Genomic DNA, 20,753 nt, shown 5'->3' with positions numbered 1-20,753 from the left:
GGCAGTCCTTCATTGTTATAGACATTATTATACATGATATAGTTAGTGATAATATTGTTATATGATTCTTTGTTAAGGTTAGGCTTGTTCCGCATTATTCGATTGCATTAGCTTTGGACCCAGGTGAGTGGTTAAGCATGTTATGTACTTTTGAACTTCTCTGTGTCCATTAAATTGTTGTTTTGAGAAATTTACTATTGAAATTGGAAACACATATTGTTTATATTTGATTATATTAAATTGGCATGCGGTATTGGTGAAACCATTTGTTGTTCAAATAATCTTTTGGTGAGAACTTTGTGGATATTGATGGGAACATATTTTTGAAGTCCAGGGAAATTAATCATCTGTGTGCGGGTAACTCTGGCCATTAGGGAAAAGATCGGATTAGGCCGGTGACCCTAATGCTCAACGGTTGTTATTGACCGGATCGTTCTTTGGGAAAAGTTCCACGGGCTGCCTACTCGTGGTGACCCTAAGATTCGATATTGGATCCAATTTTGGGATATTTATTCACTGGCACTTGATACTATCAATTTTGGTTGTGGTTCCCCATTGTTGTTGGAGGTTGTATTGTGATCACCATTAAGACTTATCGAATGAATCGTTAATTGGAATAATGGATTATTTTGTTGTTCACCGCATATGCCAAATTTATGATGACATGGTAAATTATTTTGATCCATGTTTTGGAATTGTATTTAATATACGTGCTTTGCTACTCACTGAGCTCGTCAGCTGACGGATTTTGTCACGCCCTCGATTTTCAACATAATAAAGTAATACATTTCAATAAAAGAGAAACCTCGCATATCATATACGTTACCCAAATGAGTTTCCCACCTGTTTAATTTACAAACAAGTCCTTAAGTTTAGATAATTACAACTTTAGTCAAAAGAAAATTCAGTAATAATTAGTTACAAAACCACCTTTAACAAAATGAGATCTTCACAAAGATGACGAAATAACCAGTGAAGTCAGCTTCCAAAAGTCTTTTACTGTCAAGCACACAATGCATGCAATAATTTGCCCGGCATCAGAACCTGAAAAGAAAGATTTGGTTGAGCTACACTAGCCCAGTAGAAAATTCTAAACTCAAGCTATATGTAATTTGAATGAACCATGCACCGAGAATGGATGAGTACTGACAGATACGCCTATACCACAAATGACTACCAACAAGCTGCGAATTATCGCCTAAGAGTCCTAGACTTCAGATCAATGTCACTATCCGTTTACTTCTTTAACTAGTTACGTTATTAAACTCACGTCATCCCACATTTGTCTATAATCAAATCAAAATATCTTATTATTCTTCGTATGGTAGTACAATCTTTCTCGTGTCCACATTGATCTTCATTAAATCCCTTAATTGCAACACCTTTCTTTTCCTTTAATCCGGTATTTCCCATCAAATAATCACTAGGGTCACCTCGGGTCTAGTTCCCTCGAGCGCAGGGTCACCCCGAGTCTTTTCCCTCAATAACAATAATCAGGTGGGGTCACCTTGGGTCTAGTTCCCTCGAGCGCAGGGTCACCCCAAGTCTTTTCCTCCAATAATATGAATCAGTTGGGTCACCTCGGGTCTAGTTCCCTCGAGCGCAGGGTCACCCCGAGTCTTTTCCCTCAATAACGACCACTTGGGTCACCTTTCACACTTTTCACAATCGACATCATTTCATAATCAATTTCATCATCCCTTTAACGGTTATACCACTGAATTTTAATTAGTCATTATGTGACTCCACAAATATACATGTTCATGCCTCCTCTTTTGTTTACATACCCGCATCTTACATGACGTACTAAGCCCATACATAAATTCCTACAATACTCTGTCCATTAGTTATTCACTTTCATTCCGCTTCCCATTTCACAAACATCCATTCATTCAATTAAATCCAAAGACCATTTAATCAATCGCATGGTATTATAAGACCAACAATCTACCATATCGCATATACTCAAATACACACGTCCTCACCGTACCCCTAAGTACACCCCCGTACCTTCGCATACCACATATCAACCCACGACTAGACTCTACGATGCCCGATTATCTAGTTTCTATACTCGGAGTCTGTAAAAGCATGCACTGTGGGAATCTAAGAATCTTACGAGTTAAGAGAGAAAACGGATTGCAAAACTACTCATCAAATCCCTAGACATGTTCACTCTAGTCCATTGAATGCCACTCTAAGTGAGGAACGAGTAATACTCACCAAAACACTTGGAATGATGCGTAAACAAACTCATAAGAGTCAAAGAAAAGCTTCGACATACGAGTTGAAGGATATAGGGAAGCAGCTGAAAGATACTGCAGCAGCTCAAATAAGCAGGTGAAAGCAGGTGAAACTTCTAGTCTCCTACCGGTAGGCAAGCAAGTCCTACCGGTAGAACTTGAAAACAGAAAGGCTAACATTCCGGTAAAACCTAGACCTACCGGTAGGTGAACAAGTCCTACCGGTAGAAACTCCAATTCACGTAACCTACCGGTAGGCAAGCAAGTCCTACCGGTAGAACTTGGGAACAGAAAGGCCAACGTTCAAATTTGTGCTTGACCTACCGGTAGGTAAGGAATCCCTACCGGTAGAAGTTCGATACGTTGAGCAGCTTTTGAGCTGCTGCTGTACGTTTGAGCTGGTTACGAAGGAATTTCTCAATCGTTCTACCGGTAGGTGAAGAGTTCCTACCGGTAGGGAATCGATTTTCTGGTAAAGTAACAACGTTCTACCGGTAGAAGGGACGGGCCTACCGGTAGGAAACCAGGAAAAACAGACAATTCTGACAGCAACTACGAATTTTCAATCCAAACTCAAACACAACATTACAAGCACGATTTATGCACTAAATCACTCATAAAACATATAAAGAGAGGTAGAATTCCCTACCTCAAGTGATTCGATCGAAACCCAAGCGATTGATCAAGCCCTAGACTCCGAAAACTTCAAAATCAACCGAATCTCCTCCTCCGAGCGAAACCCACGAAATTTCAAGCTCAACAACGTGAATGGATGAAGGTTTGGAGGTTATTTACCATGGGTTTTGAGTCCGGGTTGGAGAGGGAAAAAGAGAGTGTGTGTGTCGAGAGAGAGGGAGAGCCGAGAGAGAGACAGCCGAGAGAAAGAAGAAGAAAAAAAAAATGAAAAGGGGAAAGATGTTCCCTGGGAATAATAGAGGTGAGGGAAATAATCCCATGCCCTCACACCACACACTCACACATGCAACTCTCATCTATTTACCTTTATATCCTTCCACAAATACGCCATTCCATATATCCACACCGTTTATCTCGACAAGCCGTACAATTATATAAAAAAAAAATATAGGCCTAAAATACGGGTCTTTACACCCTACCCTCCTTAAAGAAATTTCGTCCTCGAAATTAGATAAGGCAAGCCTAATCATGCCAAGCATCACATCAACATACTCCAACTGTAACACTATCCATTATACAACAATTCAATAACCATCGAAGTCTACGTCTAGATTCATATCAAGCAGACCACAACAAACACACGTATATCTTTCGAACTTCGTACCCCCATTTCCACGTGACCATGCACTAACAACATCAGCTTACCTTTCAACAATGGACTACGCGAGTCTAAGGTACGCATCGGTTTCTCATCATAGGACACTTGAACTTCTAATTCAATTTCGGACCTTTCTAACACATGCAATGGATTTATTTCATACCTCCTCAATCTCCGTATACAGAATGCGTCATATATTTTGAAAAAGTTAGGCGGCAACGTCAAACGGTTCACAGTTTCTAAACTTTTCTTTATTATACAAATCCTATACACAATTATCTATCTCACTATAGAGATCTTACCTCCTAAGTATAACCGGATAATCCAATTGACTTCCCGAGACTTCCATCTAGAATGGGCGGTGATCAAGCGCCTCTTCCAAGTGGATTTCACCGGTTGTCGCCTGGGTATCCCAAAACATGCACATAGTGTCCGACACTTAAACTATCTTTCTTACGGTGAACGCTTCCTTTCTGCCCAAAACGAGACAAACCCCAACGCAACTATGCTTTACGAAGTTCATGATTTCCCTTCTTCAAATAACATTGGGTGACGTTGACAGTCAACACAATCCTTTGGTCGGCCCTCCGCAGTTAGCAATCTTTGACGATCTTTACCTTTCTCTTTTCGGTCATTCTCCCTCGAGCTTCCAAATATCGTTGGCGAATCGAATTAATTGTTTTAGCGGGTCCATAACACAAGCCAGTTCTTCTAAAAGTCGCACAAAATTTTCATTCTAGGTTGGGTGATTCTATATCATGAGAAGGATTCGATTTGTCATCTCAAACGAAACGAATAAGCTACAAAACTCAAGTAGTGTCAATCAAGAATTGGAAGAATGGTAACGAGGCATCCGAAATTCAAAGAACACGTGGAATCTTCAGGACGGTTTGGCAACAATTCAAAATACCTTTTTATGACAACCCAAGAAATTTGAAATGACTGATCATAACTTTCTTATTGCTTTTCGAGTCAACAGAGTCAGTGAATAACCTTTAGCAACTGAACGATGTCGATATTAAGGATAAATACAAGAAGTGAAACAAATCTCTAGTAAGTTAACTGATACAAGATCAAAAATTTGTCCAATACCGGGAAGGGTAAGACCTTCCAACAAGTTAAGGCTGAGTGTTACAGAATGAGTCATGTGCCTCCAAAGTCAAGGAACCACGACAGAGTAAAATAACACTTAAAGTAATTTCCACAATTGAATTTGTATTGAACGGTGTCAATGAATAGACATCAATAGGTATGTCACCACAAGATTGACTCCAACCATGGAAATTCGAACCAACCGAATAGGCAAGGGCAAACAAATAGATACAAAGCGGATGTGAGTTCAAATCATATGACTTCTTAGTCATGGGACCAAAATGGATGATGGCCTAAGCAGGCAATAATGGGAACAAGGTCTAAATTTTGATAATGCTAACAAATTTGTATTTCATACGGTACATAGCCAAAGGTTGGGTTCAATAGATTGATGTTGCAAATTAAATACTTATATGGAATAACGGTTACAAGCAAACGACGAAAATGGTAATTGCATCAAGGAAATCCAAACTGACCAATGAAAATTTATCTCAAGCAGGGTAATGTCAAAATAAGACCTTGAATAGGGAACGAGGAACATTTGTCAAATTTGATAGCAACAGTGTCATAAGATACTTCGCTACAAGAATTTAAATATGCCCAAGAAAAGCTAGGAAGGGATCGCATGATAATTGACTCAAATACTAAGAATTATAACAGGTCATCTACACGCTGGACTACACGGAAGAATAAATTACGATACAATTCTAACAATATTCAGCTTGGCCAATGAAAGATGGTAATAAAAGAAACAACTCTTCTAAAATCACATTTGAGATGTCACCACTCATTATGGATACGAACAATCCCTGTCCAAATCAAACCAAATCTCGATATAAGCAATTTAAAGAGGTCAAGGACAACACTTCAATATGGAATGATTAACCTCTAATCTCGGCAAATATGATCTATCGAGATTTCTCAACACGCGTGGACCAAGATTTCTTATTTCTATCCCAAACATGGATAAGAATAGGATTCTCAATGAGTGAAATGCTTCCAAATCAAAAGTATTGTAGAGAACGAGTAGAACAACTAGGAATAAATGATACCTCAAACAAGTGACGCTTCTAAGAGTTAGAGAATAGGGGGGGGGGGGGTGGTAGTTTAGCGGCGGAACTGCATCTGTTGTTGTTTCGACGTATGTGTTTCCTGCTGCATTGAGCTCGACTCACCATGTACTCCCAATCCCCGAGGACAATTCCTTGCCATGTGGCCACGTTCATCGCAAGTATAACAAGATCCCCCACGCCGTGGACATTGAGAACGAATATGGCCAAACTGACGACATCGATAACACATAGTCTGACACTTGAGAAGAGCTCTTGGAGTCCCGATATAAAGAGGTGGCTTAAAGCCCTGCTGGTCCTGAGTAAAGTGATTTGATACTCTAGGTTTCTTCCTTTTTGAACCCTCAACACTCTCTGAAGATGATCTGGTGCTAACGACTCGATGCCTAGTTTCTCCCACATTCACACCACCTTGCGCACCTTCCAGAATGTCAACACTCTTCGCACACTCAACGATCTCAGGAAACATCGCTTCATCCCTGGTACATTGGCTCGCTTCATTCTCCCCGTTGCACTACAGCCCTGGTGCTCACGATCCCCGGTCTCACCACACCTATCTCCACGTCTCGAAGACATCCTACTATGGAAGCATAACAAATGAAATCATCAACATTAGCCACCTAATTATGTGCTACAACTCTCCAACCTTTCCAACCGAAGTCAACAACTTTGCGCCACTCTATTGTGATATATATATATATATGCAATGTCACATCGACATACCGACTCTTCATGCAAGCACACATGTGATTTTGTAAAAAGATGCAGCAATGTTTGAACCCATGAGACTAAAAGTCTCCCCACGGTCTCGAGGTATTCTAAACTTATGCTCTGATACCAAGTTGTCACGCCCTCGATTTTCAACATAATAAAGTAATACATTTCAATAAAAGAGAAACCTCGCATATCATATACGTTACCCAAATGAGTTTCCCACCTGTTTAATTTACAAACAAGTCCTTAAGTTTAGATAATTACAACTTTAGTCAAAAGAAAATTCAGTAATAATTAGTTACAAAACCACCTTTAACAAAATGAGATCTTCACAAAGATGACGAAATAACCAGTGAAGTCAGCTTCCAAAAGTCTTTTACTGTCAAGCACACAATGCATGCAATAATTTGCCCGGCATCAGAACCTGAAAAGAAAGATTTGGTTGAGCTACACTAGCCCAGTAGAAAATTCTAAACTCAAGCTATATGTAATTTGAATGAACCATGCACCGAGAATGGATGAGTACTGACAGATACGCCTATACCACAAATGACTACCAACAAGCTGCGAATTATCGCCTAAGAGTCCTAGACTTCAGATCAATGTCACTATCCGTTTACTTCTTTAACTAGTTACGTTATTAAACTCACGTCATCCCACATTTGTCTATAATCAAATCAAAATATCTTATTATTCTTCGTATGGTAGTACAATCTTTCTCGTGTCCACATTGATCTTCATTAAATCCCTTAATTGCAACACCTTTCTTTTCCTTTAATCCGGTATTTCCCATCAAATAATCACTAGGGTCACCTCGGGTCTAGTTCCCTCGAGCGCAGGGTCACCCCGAGTCTTTTCCCTCAATAACAATAATCAGGTGGGGTCACCTTGGGTCTAGTTCCCTCGAGCGCAGGGTCACCCCAAGTCTTTTCCTCCAATAATATGAATCAGTTGGGTCACCTCGGGTCTAGTTCCCTCGAGCGCAGGGTCACCCCGAGTCTTTTCCCTCAATAACGACCACTTGGGTCACCTTTCACACTTTTCACAATCGACATCATTTCATAATCAATTTCATCATCCCTTTAACGGTTATACCACTGAATTTTAATTAGTCATTATGTGACTCCACAAATATACATGTTCATGCCTCCTCTTTTGTTTACATACCCGCATCTTACATGACGTACTAAGCCCATACATAAATTCCTACAATACTCTGTCCATTAGTTATTCACTTTCATTCCGCTTCCCATTTCACAAACATCCATTCATTCAATTAAATCCAAAGACCATTTAATCAATCGCATGGTATTATAAGACCAACAATCTACCATATCGCATATACTCAAATACACACGTCCTCACCGTACCCCTAAGTACACCCCCGTACCTTCGCATACCACATATCAACCCACGACTAGACTCTACGATGCCCGATTATCTAGTTTCTATACTCGGAGTCTGTAAAAGCATGCACTGTGGGAATCTAAGAATCTTACGAGTTAAGAGAGAAAACGGATTGCAAAACTACTCATCAAATCCCTAGACATGTTCACTCTAGTCCATTGAATGCCACTCTAAGTGAGGAACGAGTAATACTCACCAAAACACTTGGAATGATGCGTAAACAAACTCATAAGAGTCAAAGAAAAGCTTCGACATACGAGTTGAAGGATATAGGGAAGCAGCTGAAAGATACTGCAGCAGCTCAAATAAGCAGGTGAAAGCAGGTGAAACTTCTAGTCTCCTACCGGTAGGCAAGCAAGTCCTACCGGTAGAACTTGAAAACAGAAAGGCTAACATTCCGGTAAAACCTAGACCTACCGGTAGGTGAACAAGTCCTACCGGTAGAAACTCCAATTCACGTAACCTACCGGTAGGCAAGCAAGTCCTACCGGTAGAACTTGGGAACAGAAAGGCCAACGTTCAAATTTGTGCTTGACCTACCGGTAGGTAAGGAATCCCTACCGGTAGAAGTTCGATACGTTGAGCAGCTTTTGAGCTGCTGCTGTACGTTTGAGCTGGTTACGAAGGAATTTCTCAATCGTTCTACCGGTAGGTGAAGAGTTCCTACCGGTAGGGAATCGATTTTCTGGTAAAGTAACAACGTTCTACCGGTAGAAGGGACGGGCCTACCGGTAGGAAACCAGGAAAAACAGACAATTCTGACAGCAACTACGAATTTTCAATCCAAACTCAAACACAACATTACAAGCACGATTTATGCACTAAATCACTCATAAAACATATAAAGAGAGGTAGAATTCCCTACCTCAAGTGATTCGATCGAAACCCAAGCGATTGATCAAGCCCTAGACTCCGAAAACTTCAAAATCAACCGAATCTCCTCCTCCGAGCGAAACCCACGAAATTTCAAGCTCAACAACGTGAATGGATGAAGGTTTGGAGGTTATTTACCATGGGTTTTGAGTCCGGGTTGGAGAGGGAAAAAGAGAGTGTGTGTGTCGAGAGAGAGGGAGAGCCGAGAGAGAGACAGCCGAGAGAAAGAAGAAGAAAAAAAAAATGAAAAGGGGAAAGATGTTCCCTGGGAATAATAGAGGTGAGGGAAATAATCCCATGCCCTCACACCACACACTCACACATGCAACTCTCATCTATTTACCTTTATATCCTTCCACAAATACGCCATTCCATATATCCACACCGTTTATCTCGACAAGCCGTACAATTATATAAAAAAAAAATATAGGCCTAAAATACGGGTCTTTACAGATTTATTCCAACTTCTTTTCAGGCAAGTTGGGGAATTAGGCGAGGACACTGGTGGCATCTCGGGGATTTCTTATATTGACCTCCTTAGGGTGTCTCATCATATTTTTATTTTATTAATCGCTTCCGCATTTGAAATATTTTGTCAGACATCTGGATTCTTTTATTACTGTTGGATCACTGGATTTTATTTGGTTCATGGGATGTTTGTGCCCCATTCTTTTTGTGGAATTTATTGGTTGGGGATGCTCTGAATAAGAAAAAATGATTGACTGTTTGGTGGATCTTTGCTTGGGAGTTTTTATAGAATTTTTAGGCTGCATGTTCTACGAGCTTTGGTCTTGTGGTTCATGGCCGGTCACTTCTCATTTTGGGGTGTGACAGTTTGGTTATTTGATTATTTTACATGCACAAGTAAAAAAACCAACCCAAGGGTAAAAACAAAAACATTAGGAGTACTCTAAATATGGTCTCGAATAAGAGAACCCATTACAACATGGATTTTGTTTGTTTTGGTAAAAAAAATAGAGAAAAGTTAAGATGACATAAACAGTTACACATAGGTTTAGGCTGCATCAATTGAAAATGTACCAACAATGGGAAGATAGAACGAAGAGGCGACAGTAGTCTATAACCACTTCCGAGCAATGCTCTTTACACTTTTATGCATTGGTTCTTGTAATAAAATCCATCTATTATGTATCATAGCTGCATCTTTTACTTCATTGGAGCTTCAGATTCTTCATTGGCCTGCTGATATACAAATGAAGCAGGGAGACAAAGGTGCGTTAGTTCTGCAAGAAACCTGATGCATTTATAGAGGATTCTGACTACAGAAAAATTAGATTCTAACTATATCCAACAAACGATTGTTTTGAGAGAGGCTGGGGACAAATGGCGGAAGGTAACATTGGAATCTGAAGGATAGATAAAGAATCTGATGAGGCTATAGGCAATCTTTATCTAAACAGGAATCACGGGATAATATACATGTCTTATGAGGTGGCCGGAGATGTAAAACTAGGACTATGTGCATGTGATCCAAAACAAGTAGGAGTAGATTTCATGCGGACTACTTTTGGATGTTGAATGGATATGTTTACTTTTGTAAACTATTTCTGGTGCTCAGCTCTTCTCAATTGGGAGGGGTTTTCACGACCGGTGTCAATGTTAGCTTCCACAAATGGTAACAATGGTGACCTAACTTGAACAGGATATGTGTTAACTATTGTGAGTGTGGATTGATTAAACATTTCTAATGCAAATATACAGCCTAATTTGTTTCCACATATGGTCTGTCTAGTGGACTTTTTTCCTAATTCTAGCCTGTTGTAACAAATGGAACGTAGATGGTACAAGTACAAAATAGATTTTCTGGCACTAGCTGATTGGATCATGGCACACAATCCCTTGAATAGCAGTACAGAAAACTCAAGAATGCAATGCAAATATATTGTTTGGAGTCTTTGGACTTTGTTGAGCGATGGGTGAAGAGAATTACCATAACACTACCTCTGGCCATTATAAATGGCTCTACCATTGTTTCCACCGGACCTGTAACTGGGCAGAGGGACTTGGTCAGATTCTATTTGCATGATGTCCTTCAGAAGGATCTCGTAATGCCTTTTTACTTCCTCTGCTGATTTTCCACCCACTGCCCTGGCTACATTTTGCCAGCGATCTGGTGTGTCCTTGTCGAAATAGGCTAAAGCCTCCTCGAACTGCTTGTTCTGCTTGGGTGTCCACGACGAGCTAGAACTACGCGAAGAAGTGATAGAGCTTGATGCCATTTCTATTAGTGACCACAAGTAAGAATTCAGAGGAGTTCAGTGTAAGAAAAGCGATGGAGACAAAAGTGAAAAATAGTCAATAGAAGGGAAGAAATTTGCAAGAGTAAAGTATGTCCTCTCAGTAAAGGGAGAAGACTGAAGTCAAGGGGTTGGTATGGGTAAGAGATTGCCATGGCAACTTTTATATATAAAGAGGAAAATGTGGTAACTGGTAAGAGAGGAGTAATTCGGTAGTTTATTTATTTATTCGTCTTTGGGGGGAGGTAAAGCAAGATTTGATTCATTTGCGTAGAGGTCACAACATGAAACAAAGCTAAGAAGGAGAAGATAGAGTACGAGAATCAAAGAAGAGTGTCAAAGGACAAGCTCTTTCTGAATTCCTTTTGAAAAGTCATTTTCTCGTCTTTTAATAATATCGTCTGCAAGTGGATTTAGGGAACTCACCCAGATGGTGGGGATTAGATCCCTCAATTCCAAGCCTAGCCATTGAGATCGATGCGCCAACAATGTGAATCCCTATCACAAGAATAAATTCGCTTAGATATTCTGTCACATTTAATGGGATCCTAATATCTTCTTATTCCATATTCCCATCAACTTTGCAAAAACTATCTTCATCATTCTCAGAGTAGGAAGTGAATAGTCATAAGTGAAAACACAATGTGGGATAAATGATATGGCAATACAAATGATACTGCAATAGTAGTTACTTGCTGCTAATGAAAGTTTAAATCTACTAATGCCCTTAGAGGCCTTATAATAACTTATGCCCTCTACTCGTGCTATTAAGTTTTTTTTTTTTTCCCGACTTAAGCCTTCTATATGCCGGGGAAAAAACTGCCTTTGGGGCAAGAGTAACCATCTGAGCACTTTGACGGGGAATCCATGAGAGCAGCGTTGATTAAATTCCTGTGATTTGCCATATTATTCCTTTTGCTTACTGCTGACTAACGCAGCTGAGAATTTTGTGCTTTGAGTTTTATCTCCTCATCTTGGAACCCGATGTCTTCTTCATATGAAATCTTGAGTTGAACAAATTTTTGTTTTTAATAAAACTAATGCTCATATCATTTTAACAGGTGCTTAATCAAGTTGTGTTTCTTCCCTAAAAGGAAGGTGAGGGTAGACCCAACTTGGGTCCTTTGCTTTGAGATACTACCCATGCACATGCAGGCCGTGGTGGGCACTTCTCAGGGGTTATATTCAAGCCAATGGCACTGGGAATCCGTATAAAAAGTACACCATTGCTTTCATATCTAGAATCCTTATCATCTCTGGTCCATCTCAGAGAGTTGATGTCAATGGGTTCCACTCCACCCTTTTTCCCCCTCTTTCAGAAAGGATCTTCTGAGTTGGATCCTTCCCTATGATTGAACTATTATTCCGAATAGGCTTTTCCCATGGTGGGTGTTTTTGTATAGCCTTCATTAGCACAACAATGCTGCATATTTAGAATTTTAACTAGAATTTTAATTCACGGACCAGATTCTTTTTGGGTGTGACCCACTCCATATCTACATTGACAAACAAGACTTAGAACAACAAGAGCAAATGAGAAGCAACACTTAGGAGATTTTGGACCAATATTTTAATATACTTCTGCTCGATCATGAGATATATATAGGTGCTACCAATATGCATCTAGCCATGTCCATAAACCAATATAATAAAGATGGTTATGATCATTGAGATTCATCCACATATGACTCAACCACATACTTGTCCGTGAATGATCCTTAAGTTACATTTCTAAATCGCCGCGTACATGTTTAATGTGTGCGTATGTAACAGATACCCGAGTAGAGATAGCACCAATCAATGTTTTTTTCTGTAGCATACATACTACTTTTTTGGCTTCATAATTTCACCAATTTAAATCAACTGTAAGGCCGGATAACTCGACATCTTTAGCTTCAATGAGTCATATTATTTTGAAGTAGAAACAACCTTGTAAGCTGTTTGGATTTTGAGTAGCTGGAATCCACCAACCAATACATGGCCCACTCATCCACACTGGAAGGAACCTTGGAATAAAGGGAACAGAGATTTGGGCAATCAGAGCGGAAAAGGAGTAAAAGGATCTTTTGCTGATGGAATTTTCCAAAAGATAAGGAGATAGATGCATGAGGTTTATCTAACCACCAATGGGAATTGCTCAATCTTGCAATTGCTGAGGTAAACATATGCTCTTTAGAAGGATGGTCATTAAATGAGCAATATACTGCAGTTATGACTCCTCAATTAGTGTCTGGTTTGTGATTCTATTCGAAGAGATTAGATATGCTTCATCTTTGGTAGTTGGAAGGCATAAGCTTGGTCTTTTTTTCTTTTCTTTTCTTGTGACGATTAAGCAATCCTTCATTTTACTGGCGGAGGTCATAAAAATATTAGATTCTAGACTACTCTCCTAGTCGAGATGTGCTCTCATGCGAATCTAATAATTGCTAATTGCAGTTTTTCGGTCCCCTGTTTTCCTCAATTGTCTTGCAAATCTGAAAAGGAAAAATATACAAAGTGGAGCTTATGCTTTTGGTTCCCCTGGATACAAGAAACGAGCTCCTCCTCGGCCACCACGATCACCTACTACACCAGCACCATCAGAAGCCGAAAGTCCAACAGGCGCTACCCAGCCCACCACCACCACCACCACACCTGCTCAGAGACCACCCAACTTAGCGTCTCAGACTTTAGTCCAAACATCCTCACTGCCACCTTCTTCTCCATCTTTCACAGCCACTCCAGCACAATCAGCACCAGCAGATGCAGTCACTCAGAAAATTTACAACCCATAACTCAGGGCCCAATGACCTTTAAACAGTGAGTCTATCTTGTCTGTGTCTGAAGAAGAACAAAAGCCGGCTAGGTCTGGGAAGAGCTGCATCCGAAGAGAGAAACAGCATCTGAGAATGTTCTAAATGCTCAGAGAACATCTGAGCCAAATGACCTTTCAGTCCAACATTATACCAGCAGAACGTTCGGAAGCATCATATGTGTAACATAAACAGTGCAAACATACACAGCAGCTAGGAGACCCCTGTCCTTGCCCAGAAATTAGATTTTTCTCATGTGAATTTCTGAAATCAGGTCCCTTCAAGAATCAGATTGAAATTCTGCAAGAAGACTGGAGCAAAGAGAAGATCATTGGTGTCAGTGAGATTCTCAGTGTAGTGCCAGGCTCAGAAGTAGCAACCCAAATGCATCCGAGCGTTGCCTTTGATGCAGAACAAAAGCCGCTGGAGGAAGAAGAGGTATATCCAACTCCATCTCTAATGGAAAGAAGGCATGGTTCAACAGCTGCCACCACCTGAAAATTCTTCAAAGAAGCCACTGTGACACGTCCTTTGAAATTAAGGCACCAACACTACAACTGTTCAGGCCATTTAGGAGCTCTGTTTTTCACCATCAATGGGTCTCTTTGGACTGATTCAAGTGGCTCACAAGGACTACTGGAGCCAAATTTTAAGACCTCTTTCCCTTTTGCAGCTGAGAAAATGAGCAATGCTCATCAACGCAACTGAGGAAGGTTGATGGAGTTGGAGCAGTGCCCCCTTCTTAAATTGCAGAGATGGGGGATTGAGTGCATTGCGCAAAGCATTCTCCTTGGTCCTGTGGTACGAAGAACATGAGCTGAGAAGATATTGTAGCCACATTGTGAGTTGGAAACTCTAGAAGATACTTGCTGTATTGGATAGCAATGTCGAAGTGATCGACCCTTAGAGATGGGGATTGAGTGCATTGAGCAAAGCATTCTCCTTGATCGTTGCTGGCAATCATAAATACTGAACTTGGTCCCAAGTAAATTTGACCTGTTCAAGATGTTGCCAATTAATTGCCTGAAAATTGAATCAAATGATGCAAAGAAAAGGATGTGGATCTTACAAGCAACAATCTACCAATATACATAATACATATCACTAGCTTGAGAGAAATCATCAGCTGCCAAGGATGTATAAATTTTGTGCTTGTTGTACTTCTGATCTTTCTTGCAGCCGCCAACTACAGTTTGCTGAAAACCCCTGACAGTGCTGGAAGCAAAAATAAAATCATCAGCTAGAGGCACCTTATGTGCGTCTAATGGTCTAAAGTTTTGAGAGGGAAAATTAGGTATATTATTGTGAAGAAAAATATCCCAGCATTTTATATCATGCACAGCTAATTTGAACCAGTTCTCAAAATCAAATTGAAAACTTATCATACATAATGGAACCAAAAAACGATAATATAGAGACATCAAAAAGATCGATTTAAAGGATAATATAACAAAACAAAGGACGAGAAATGAAGTTATGTTAATATAGCATTATCAATCAGGACTAGACAGTCACAGTCAAATAAGATATGTAGTACAAACTTTCAAACGCATCATGATGTTTATTCAAGTTAGACAATAAAAGTTGAGTCATGGAATAAAGAAAGAGAAATCATAGGTTTACTTACCAGGACTCAGATACAAAAGATACAAAAAGAAGTTCCCCTTTCCCTTTTCATAAAGCATAGGATTAGAGAATCTCTTGGTCTTGGCTGATATTCAAAAGTCGAGGTAATATGGAATCAAAGAACCACCAATTCAGTATGCAGAAAGCAGGCACACAAAAATTGAAGGAAAAAAAACGGTTAACAAAAACAAACAGAAGAATGGGGGTAGGGAAGGGGGAAACATTAAGGGGATGTTGAGGCTCAAAATTACTGAGATGGGGAAAGTGAGCACCCGCATTGCTCAGGAGTTTTCATGACCTCTGTCTTTGTCTCCCTCCACAACCAAACTGCAGCCACGAGCAACCACATCCCTCTGGGCAGGCCACAAGGTCTGGCTAGCTTCTAGTCGCTGAATTATGACAAGAACCAACTCAGGTGGCAAATCCACCCAATGGCTCTCCTGAACCAACAATGCAAATGGAGATGAAGAACTTTCGGGGGCTATATGCGATCTCCACGGTCATGCATATGTTTCCTATCGACTTGCCTCCTTGACTTAATTTTAGAACCATATTTTGTTTCTTCAATCTGAAGAAACTTGCCATTGAACGGCTTTATCATGAAGCAAAAAATTGTCCTCCCCGTGATGTTTTCAACTGAAAATGTAGTAAAACACAATTTCTATTGAATCAACATACTACCTATAGGTATGAGATCTAATTTTAGAGAAACATGAACATATGTTCACTTTATTGAGTTTGCAAAGTAACTGATCGTGTCATTTATGTATCACAATAGATCATAAATCTTAGAAGTTAACAACTACCCCAGAGAATAGTGGCTAAGTCCGAGTATCCTTCTACTTCTGCAGAGGACAGAAATACATGTGCTGCCAATTCATTTTGAATTTCATGGTATGACAATAGGTATGTATCATCCTTATTTTTACTGCTAAGCATGGTTATGTTACAGAAATGACGAATTTTATGTCACTACAATGTTGATTGCAGCAAAGGGCACAACAAGTGACACTAAATGAGACTGAAACTCAAATTTAACATAGAAGATGGGGATCCAAAATAAAATCAAGAAAAAATATAGTGCTTAGGATGTCAGAAAGTTGACATTATAGAGTTGTACTAGTGTAATCATGGGCAATGCGTATTGCAATGGTGGGCTTTCTTTTGCTAGTTCCAAAGAAACTCTTTGCATAGTTGGTCGACACTGTGGAATGGGATGCAAACATGCCAATGCTAGCTTTGCCGCAAAAACCACTGCTCCTGCCACCTGATTCCTTGGAATGGGGAGGCGTTTGTCCAATATGTCTATCAGCAATATATTGTTGGCAGTGGGTGGAGATAAATCTGATGATGATGACAACCCTGAGGACAAGGAAAGAGAAGAGAGGAGATCGCCTGGATGCCTCCCCATTAATACATCGAGTGTTACAACCCCAAAGCTATAAGCATCCAATCTTTTATTCACGTCCATTGTGTAAGCTAGTTCTGCAACAAAGCAAAAGCAAACCACATAGAGGTATAAAAATAAGTGAAGAATTGTTGAGAAGGCTTAGCATGCTGATTTGAATGTATGCCAAGAAGATTTGAAACTAGGAATTACATTTTTAATGTATTAACCGAAGAACATGCCAAGCCAAGCAAATAAACAAAATTAAAAAACATGCCAAACCTGGAGCAGCATAGCCAAAGGTTCCCCCAAATGAAGTCCAATTGGATGACTGAGGGCTTATAAGTCTAGCAGTGCCAAAATCAGAGAGATGAGCTACGCATTCTGAATCTAGCAGAACATTTTTGCTTGATATATCACGATGAATGACCGGAGGCAGACAATCATGGTGCATATAAGACAAAGCATCTGCCAAACCTTTAACAACATTCACCCTTTTACTCCACTCAAAACCCAATGCTTCTTCCTCATAGCTAAGTATCTTGAGCAAGCTCCCCCTTTCCAAGAACTCATAAACCAACAACGAGTGTCGTGGATGAGAACAAAATCCATAGAGCCTTATGATATTCCGATGTCTTATCTCTGTCAACGCACGTATCTCCGTAGTAAAACTAGATAGATTAGCCAACTCTCCATCTTGCAAAGTATGAAGTTTCTTCACTGCAACAACTTGACCACTAGGAAACTCAGCTTTATACACCATGCCTTGTCTTCCCACACCTATGCAATGTTTGGCATTAAAGTCCTCCGTTGCTTCAATGATGTTTTCATAAACCAGTTTCCCATCATAGCTCCATATCACAAACAAGTTTTCAGTAGTTCCTCTTCTGGGCTCACTTTCTTTGTTGCCCATTCTTTTGGAAAAAACAAACAAAATCGCAACACCTAGGAGTAACAAAATGCCTAACACAGAGCCTACCACCGAAAGCACAACTTTGGTATGGCCTTTAGCCCCATTGTTCATTATAGGTGAGCATTGCATTAAACCAGTTTGATTGCCACATAATCCATCATTATCTCTGTATGTCTCAAATGGGGCATGTTGAAAGACTCGGGTTTCGGGCAGAGGACCTCCAAGTGATTGTAAGATATATCAACAAATGTCAAACTTGACATTCCACTGAAAGAGGATGGGATAGAACCAGATAGCCTATTGTGGGAGAGATTTAATATCTCTAAGCTTTGCAAATTTCCCGTCTGTTGTGGTATCTCACCTGTTAATGAATTGTTTCCAAGGTCAAGATTCTGAAGAAAACGTAGTTGGCCTATTTCTATTGGAATAGCCTTTGTCAGTGAATTTCTGCTCAATCTCAACTTAATTAGATTCACACTTTGCCCCAACTGCCTTGGAATCAACCCACTAAGATTGTTTCCTGCCAAGTCAAGATGTTGCAACTTACATAGGCTGCCAATTTCTGCTGGAATGTTTCCGGAAAGTTTGTTCCCTCTTAGATTTAGATCAAACAATGAAATCAACTTCCCCAACGTACTTGGAATCTCCCCGACTAGATGATTTGAAGAGAGGTCAAGTACTTGTAACTGAGTTGCACCTGCAAGATCAGGCAATATCTGTCCAGAAAGTTCATTGTCGGAGATCCTGAGGAGAGTCAAGTTATAGGACTTCCCCCAGTTCATAGAAAGCTCTCCATAGAAAAAATTATAACTCAGGTCAATATAATACATGTTTGGGAGTAAGCCAAAATCTTTTGATATGTTTCCCGTGAGTTCGTTTCGATTAAGCCTTACATGGCATAAGCTTGTGCAATTCATCAAGCTTTTAGGGATACGACCTATTAAGGAGTTGTGGAATGCAAGCAAACTTTCAAGTGATCCGCCGAGGCATAGATTCTTTGGTAGATGACCTGTGAGCTTGTTGTAACATATATCGAAGTTCTCCAAATGCGTAAGGTTGTCCAACTCCAGAGGAAGAGAGCCAATGAGTTTGTTAGCTGACAATCTTAGATTAGTAAGGGAGCTCAGCTTTCCTAATTCAGGGGGGATTGAGCATGATAGTTGATTTAGATGCAAAGACAACACTTTGAGGCTCGTCAAGTTCCCAATAGTGGAAGGGATACATCCTGAGAGGTGGTTGTCATCAAGGTATAGACTGATCAGGTTGCACAAGCTTCCTATAGAAGTAGAGATAGAACCTGTGAGATTGTTTTCAGATAGGTCGAGATCAATAAGAGATGTAAGCATCCCAATTTGTTCCAGAATGGGTCCAGAAAGTTGGTTTCCGAAAAGGCATAATACAGTCGTATTACCCAACTTTCCTAGAGATGGAGGTATTGAACCCATGAGTTGGTTAGATTGCAAAGAGAGTTCGCTGAGAGAACTGAGCATTCCCATTTCTGATGGGATCACTCCTGAAAGAAGATTGTTGGACAAGTTAAGGTCCGTGAGTCTCGAAAGGCTACCAATCGCTGGAGGGATGGTCCCGTAGAATGAGTTGTTTGAAAGGTCAAGGCTGAGGAGATGAGGAAAGGAAGCAAAGCTTAAAGTGGAAAGCTTACCTCTCAAACCAAAGTTCTCAAGGTCTACATGGATGACTCTACTGGCCTTATTGCAACCAATTCCAGCCCAATTGCAATGATCACTTCCATTCCATGATGACAGGAGAGATTGGCTGTGATTTTCAAAGCTAGCTTTCCATGTCAAGAGAGCCACTGCCTCACATCCTCCTCCTCCAAATTTTCTATTGTCAGAATAAGCATGCGAAAAAGAATCAAAAGAAGAGACCAATGCAATGATGATGGCATAGACAAAGGCTGTCATTTTTGGTTTGGCACTGCAGAGCTAATTTTGTAGCATTAGTTCATGAAGATTTTGAAAGCATAATGTCCTAGGAGTGCATGGAAGGTTATGTGTACTGAAAAAGTGCTGTGTTTATTTTACATTTCTTCAGTCGCTATCAGTTAGTTACCGCCCTGCATAAACAAAATCAGTGATTCTTTTCTCCCTTTCTGCATCTTGAAAGGGTCAATTTTCTTGTTGAAGGTCCACACCTAATCCATGACGATGATTTTCTGCTAGTTTGAAAGGTCTGTTTTTCTAAACAATCCTGGTTGACTTTCTGGTGGTCTCTTATTTCATTACCAGCTTCTGTGAACAAGACAAGAAAAACCTTCAAATGGTACAGTAGGTCTATATGCCAATCATGGATTCATAGAGTTGTTTAGAAGGAAATCACAATATAGCACATGTTTAAAGGCAGCTGAGAAAAGATTAAAAGAACATGATTCCGCTCTCTTTCAACTCTTCCAAAATAAAAAATAAAAAACTTCTGTCACACAGCTCCCTAAGGAGAATTGGATCATGTAAGTAGTTGTGTTTGACAGTGTTTGCTGGGTTGGAGATATTTTCCTCAATGAAAATTTGGAATTCTTGGCATTTCTTCTGAAAGTTTTGATTTGTTGCCGAAACAAATTTCTGCAAATTAAAGTGCTGTGTTTTCTTCATCACACAATGAAGCTTGTGGTCACATCATATGCCTCTTAACTTCCGACTACTTGATCATAAGATTACTGATTAATAGAAACAAAGTCATACATTGGGTGACACAATGGCCAGGATTGTGTGGAAAGTTCTGCAAATTAACCCCTTTCACAAATCGTGTCGGGCGATAATTGCAGTTATTGGCTTATTGTCTTTTTCACCATAAAAGTTACTTAAGATCTTGTATTTCAGTTAATGGCTTATTGTCACGTACTTGAAATTGATCTGAGCAGTTGTCTGGAATCTTTTTATTCCCCTACCTAACTAATAAAAACCTTGCACAGGGTTCGCAGTGGTCTACCGGCTATCCTGTATGGCTCCATCTATGTACCGACATAGGAGCAAGTAGAATCATTCAAATACTTCTCCACGAGGTAAGCGGCTGTTGATAATACCTAGAATAAATTTGGATTATCTCAGGTTTCATCATTTGCATGCTAAG

General features: G+C 40.0%; 4 protein-coding genes and 1 pseudogene across 5 annotated transcripts; 1 reads left to right on the top strand and 4 right to left on the bottom strand.

Moving 5' to 3' along the window:
* Positions 1-9,578: 9,578 nt before the first annotated feature.
* LOC131330094 (protein RADIALIS-like 4) lies at positions 9,579-11,128 on the bottom strand. 2 transcript variants are annotated; one of them, XM_058363599.1, is made up of 2 exons: positions 10,645-11,128; positions 9,579-9,893 (listed from the first exon to the last, which is right to left on the bottom strand). In XM_058363599.1, the coding sequence occupies exon 1, from the start codon at positions 10,931-10,933 to the stop codon at positions 10,652-10,654; it is 282 nt and encodes a 93-aa protein (XP_058219582.1). In that variant the 5' UTR covers positions 10,934-11,128; the 3' UTR covers positions 9,579-9,893; positions 10,645-10,651. The 2 variants fall into 2 exon arrangements, with proteins under 2 accessions (XP_058219582.1, XP_058219581.1); XM_058363598.1 differs by having other exon boundaries at positions 9,579-9,896; positions 10,645-11,123.
* Positions 11,129-12,834: 1,706 nt separating this feature from the next.
* On the top strand, positions 12,835-13,754 carry LOC131330092 (uncharacterized). Its single transcript, XM_058363595.1, has 2 exons — positions 12,835-13,108; positions 13,388-13,754. The coding sequence occupies exons 1-2, from the start codon at positions 13,053-13,055 to the stop codon at positions 13,752-13,754; spliced, it is 423 nt and encodes a 140-aa protein (XP_058219578.1). The 5' UTR covers positions 12,835-13,052.
* Positions 13,755-14,030: 276 nt separating this feature from the next.
* Positions 14,031-15,647, bottom strand: LOC131328592 (tubby-like F-box protein 11; annotated as a pseudogene).
* On the bottom strand, positions 15,405-17,785 carry LOC131330062 (MDIS1-interacting receptor like kinase 2-like). Its single transcript, XM_058363549.1, has 2 exons — positions 17,039-17,785; positions 15,405-16,854 (listed from the first exon to the last, which is right to left on the bottom strand). Exons 1-2 carry the CDS (start codon positions 17,778-17,780, stop codon positions 16,454-16,456), a joined length of 1,143 nt encoding a protein of 380 aa, XP_058219532.1. The 5' UTR covers positions 17,781-17,785; the 3' UTR covers positions 15,405-16,453.
* A 12-nt stretch (positions 17,786-17,797) lies between these two features.
* LOC131328591 (MDIS1-interacting receptor like kinase 2-like) lies at positions 17,798-19,591 on the bottom strand. Its single transcript, XM_058361518.1, has one exon. The coding sequence runs from the start codon at positions 19,589-19,591 to the stop codon at positions 17,798-17,800; it is 1,794 nt and encodes a 597-aa protein (XP_058217501.1).
* Positions 19,592-20,753: the final 1,162 nt, after the last annotated feature.

The sequence above is a fragment of the Rhododendron vialii genome, chromosome 6a, assembly GCF_030253575.1.
Source record: "Rhododendron vialii isolate Sample 1 chromosome 6a, ASM3025357v1".
Classification (NCBI taxonomy): domain Eukaryota; kingdom Viridiplantae; phylum Streptophyta; class Magnoliopsida; order Ericales; family Ericaceae; genus Rhododendron; species Rhododendron vialii.
The sequence above is the reverse complement of the archived record's forward strand: the minus strand, read 5'-3'. Positions and strand labels throughout refer to the sequence as shown.

What these genes read in the sequence shown, in the direction of transcription:
- LOC131328591 (XM_058361518.1), bottom strand. Translation starts at nt 19,591, where the DNA reads ATGACAGCCTTTGTCTATGCCATCATCATTGCATTGGTCTCTTCTTTT.
- LOC131330062 (XM_058363549.1), bottom strand. Translation starts at nt 17,780, where the DNA reads ATGAACAATGGGGCTAAAGGCCATACCAAAGTTGTGCTTTCGGTGGTA. An exon ending in CTTTGGCTATGCTGCTCCAG is followed by an intron (nt 16,855 to 17,038) that starts GTTTGGCATGTT and finishes GCTTTGTTGCAG; the next exon opens with AACTAGCTTACACAATGGAC.
- LOC131330094 (XM_058363599.1), bottom strand. Translation starts at nt 10,933, where the DNA reads ATGGCATCAAGCTCTATCACTTCTTCGCGTAGTTCTAGCTCGTCGTGG.
- LOC131330092 (XM_058363595.1), top strand. Translation starts at nt 13,053, where the DNA reads ATGCATGAGGTTTATCTAACCACCAATGGGAATTGCTCAATCTTGCAA. An exon ending in TCAATCTTGCAATTGCTGAG is followed by an intron (nt 13,109 to 13,387) that starts GTAAACATATGC and finishes TGCTAATTGCAG; the next exon opens with TTTTTCGGTCCCCTGTTTTC.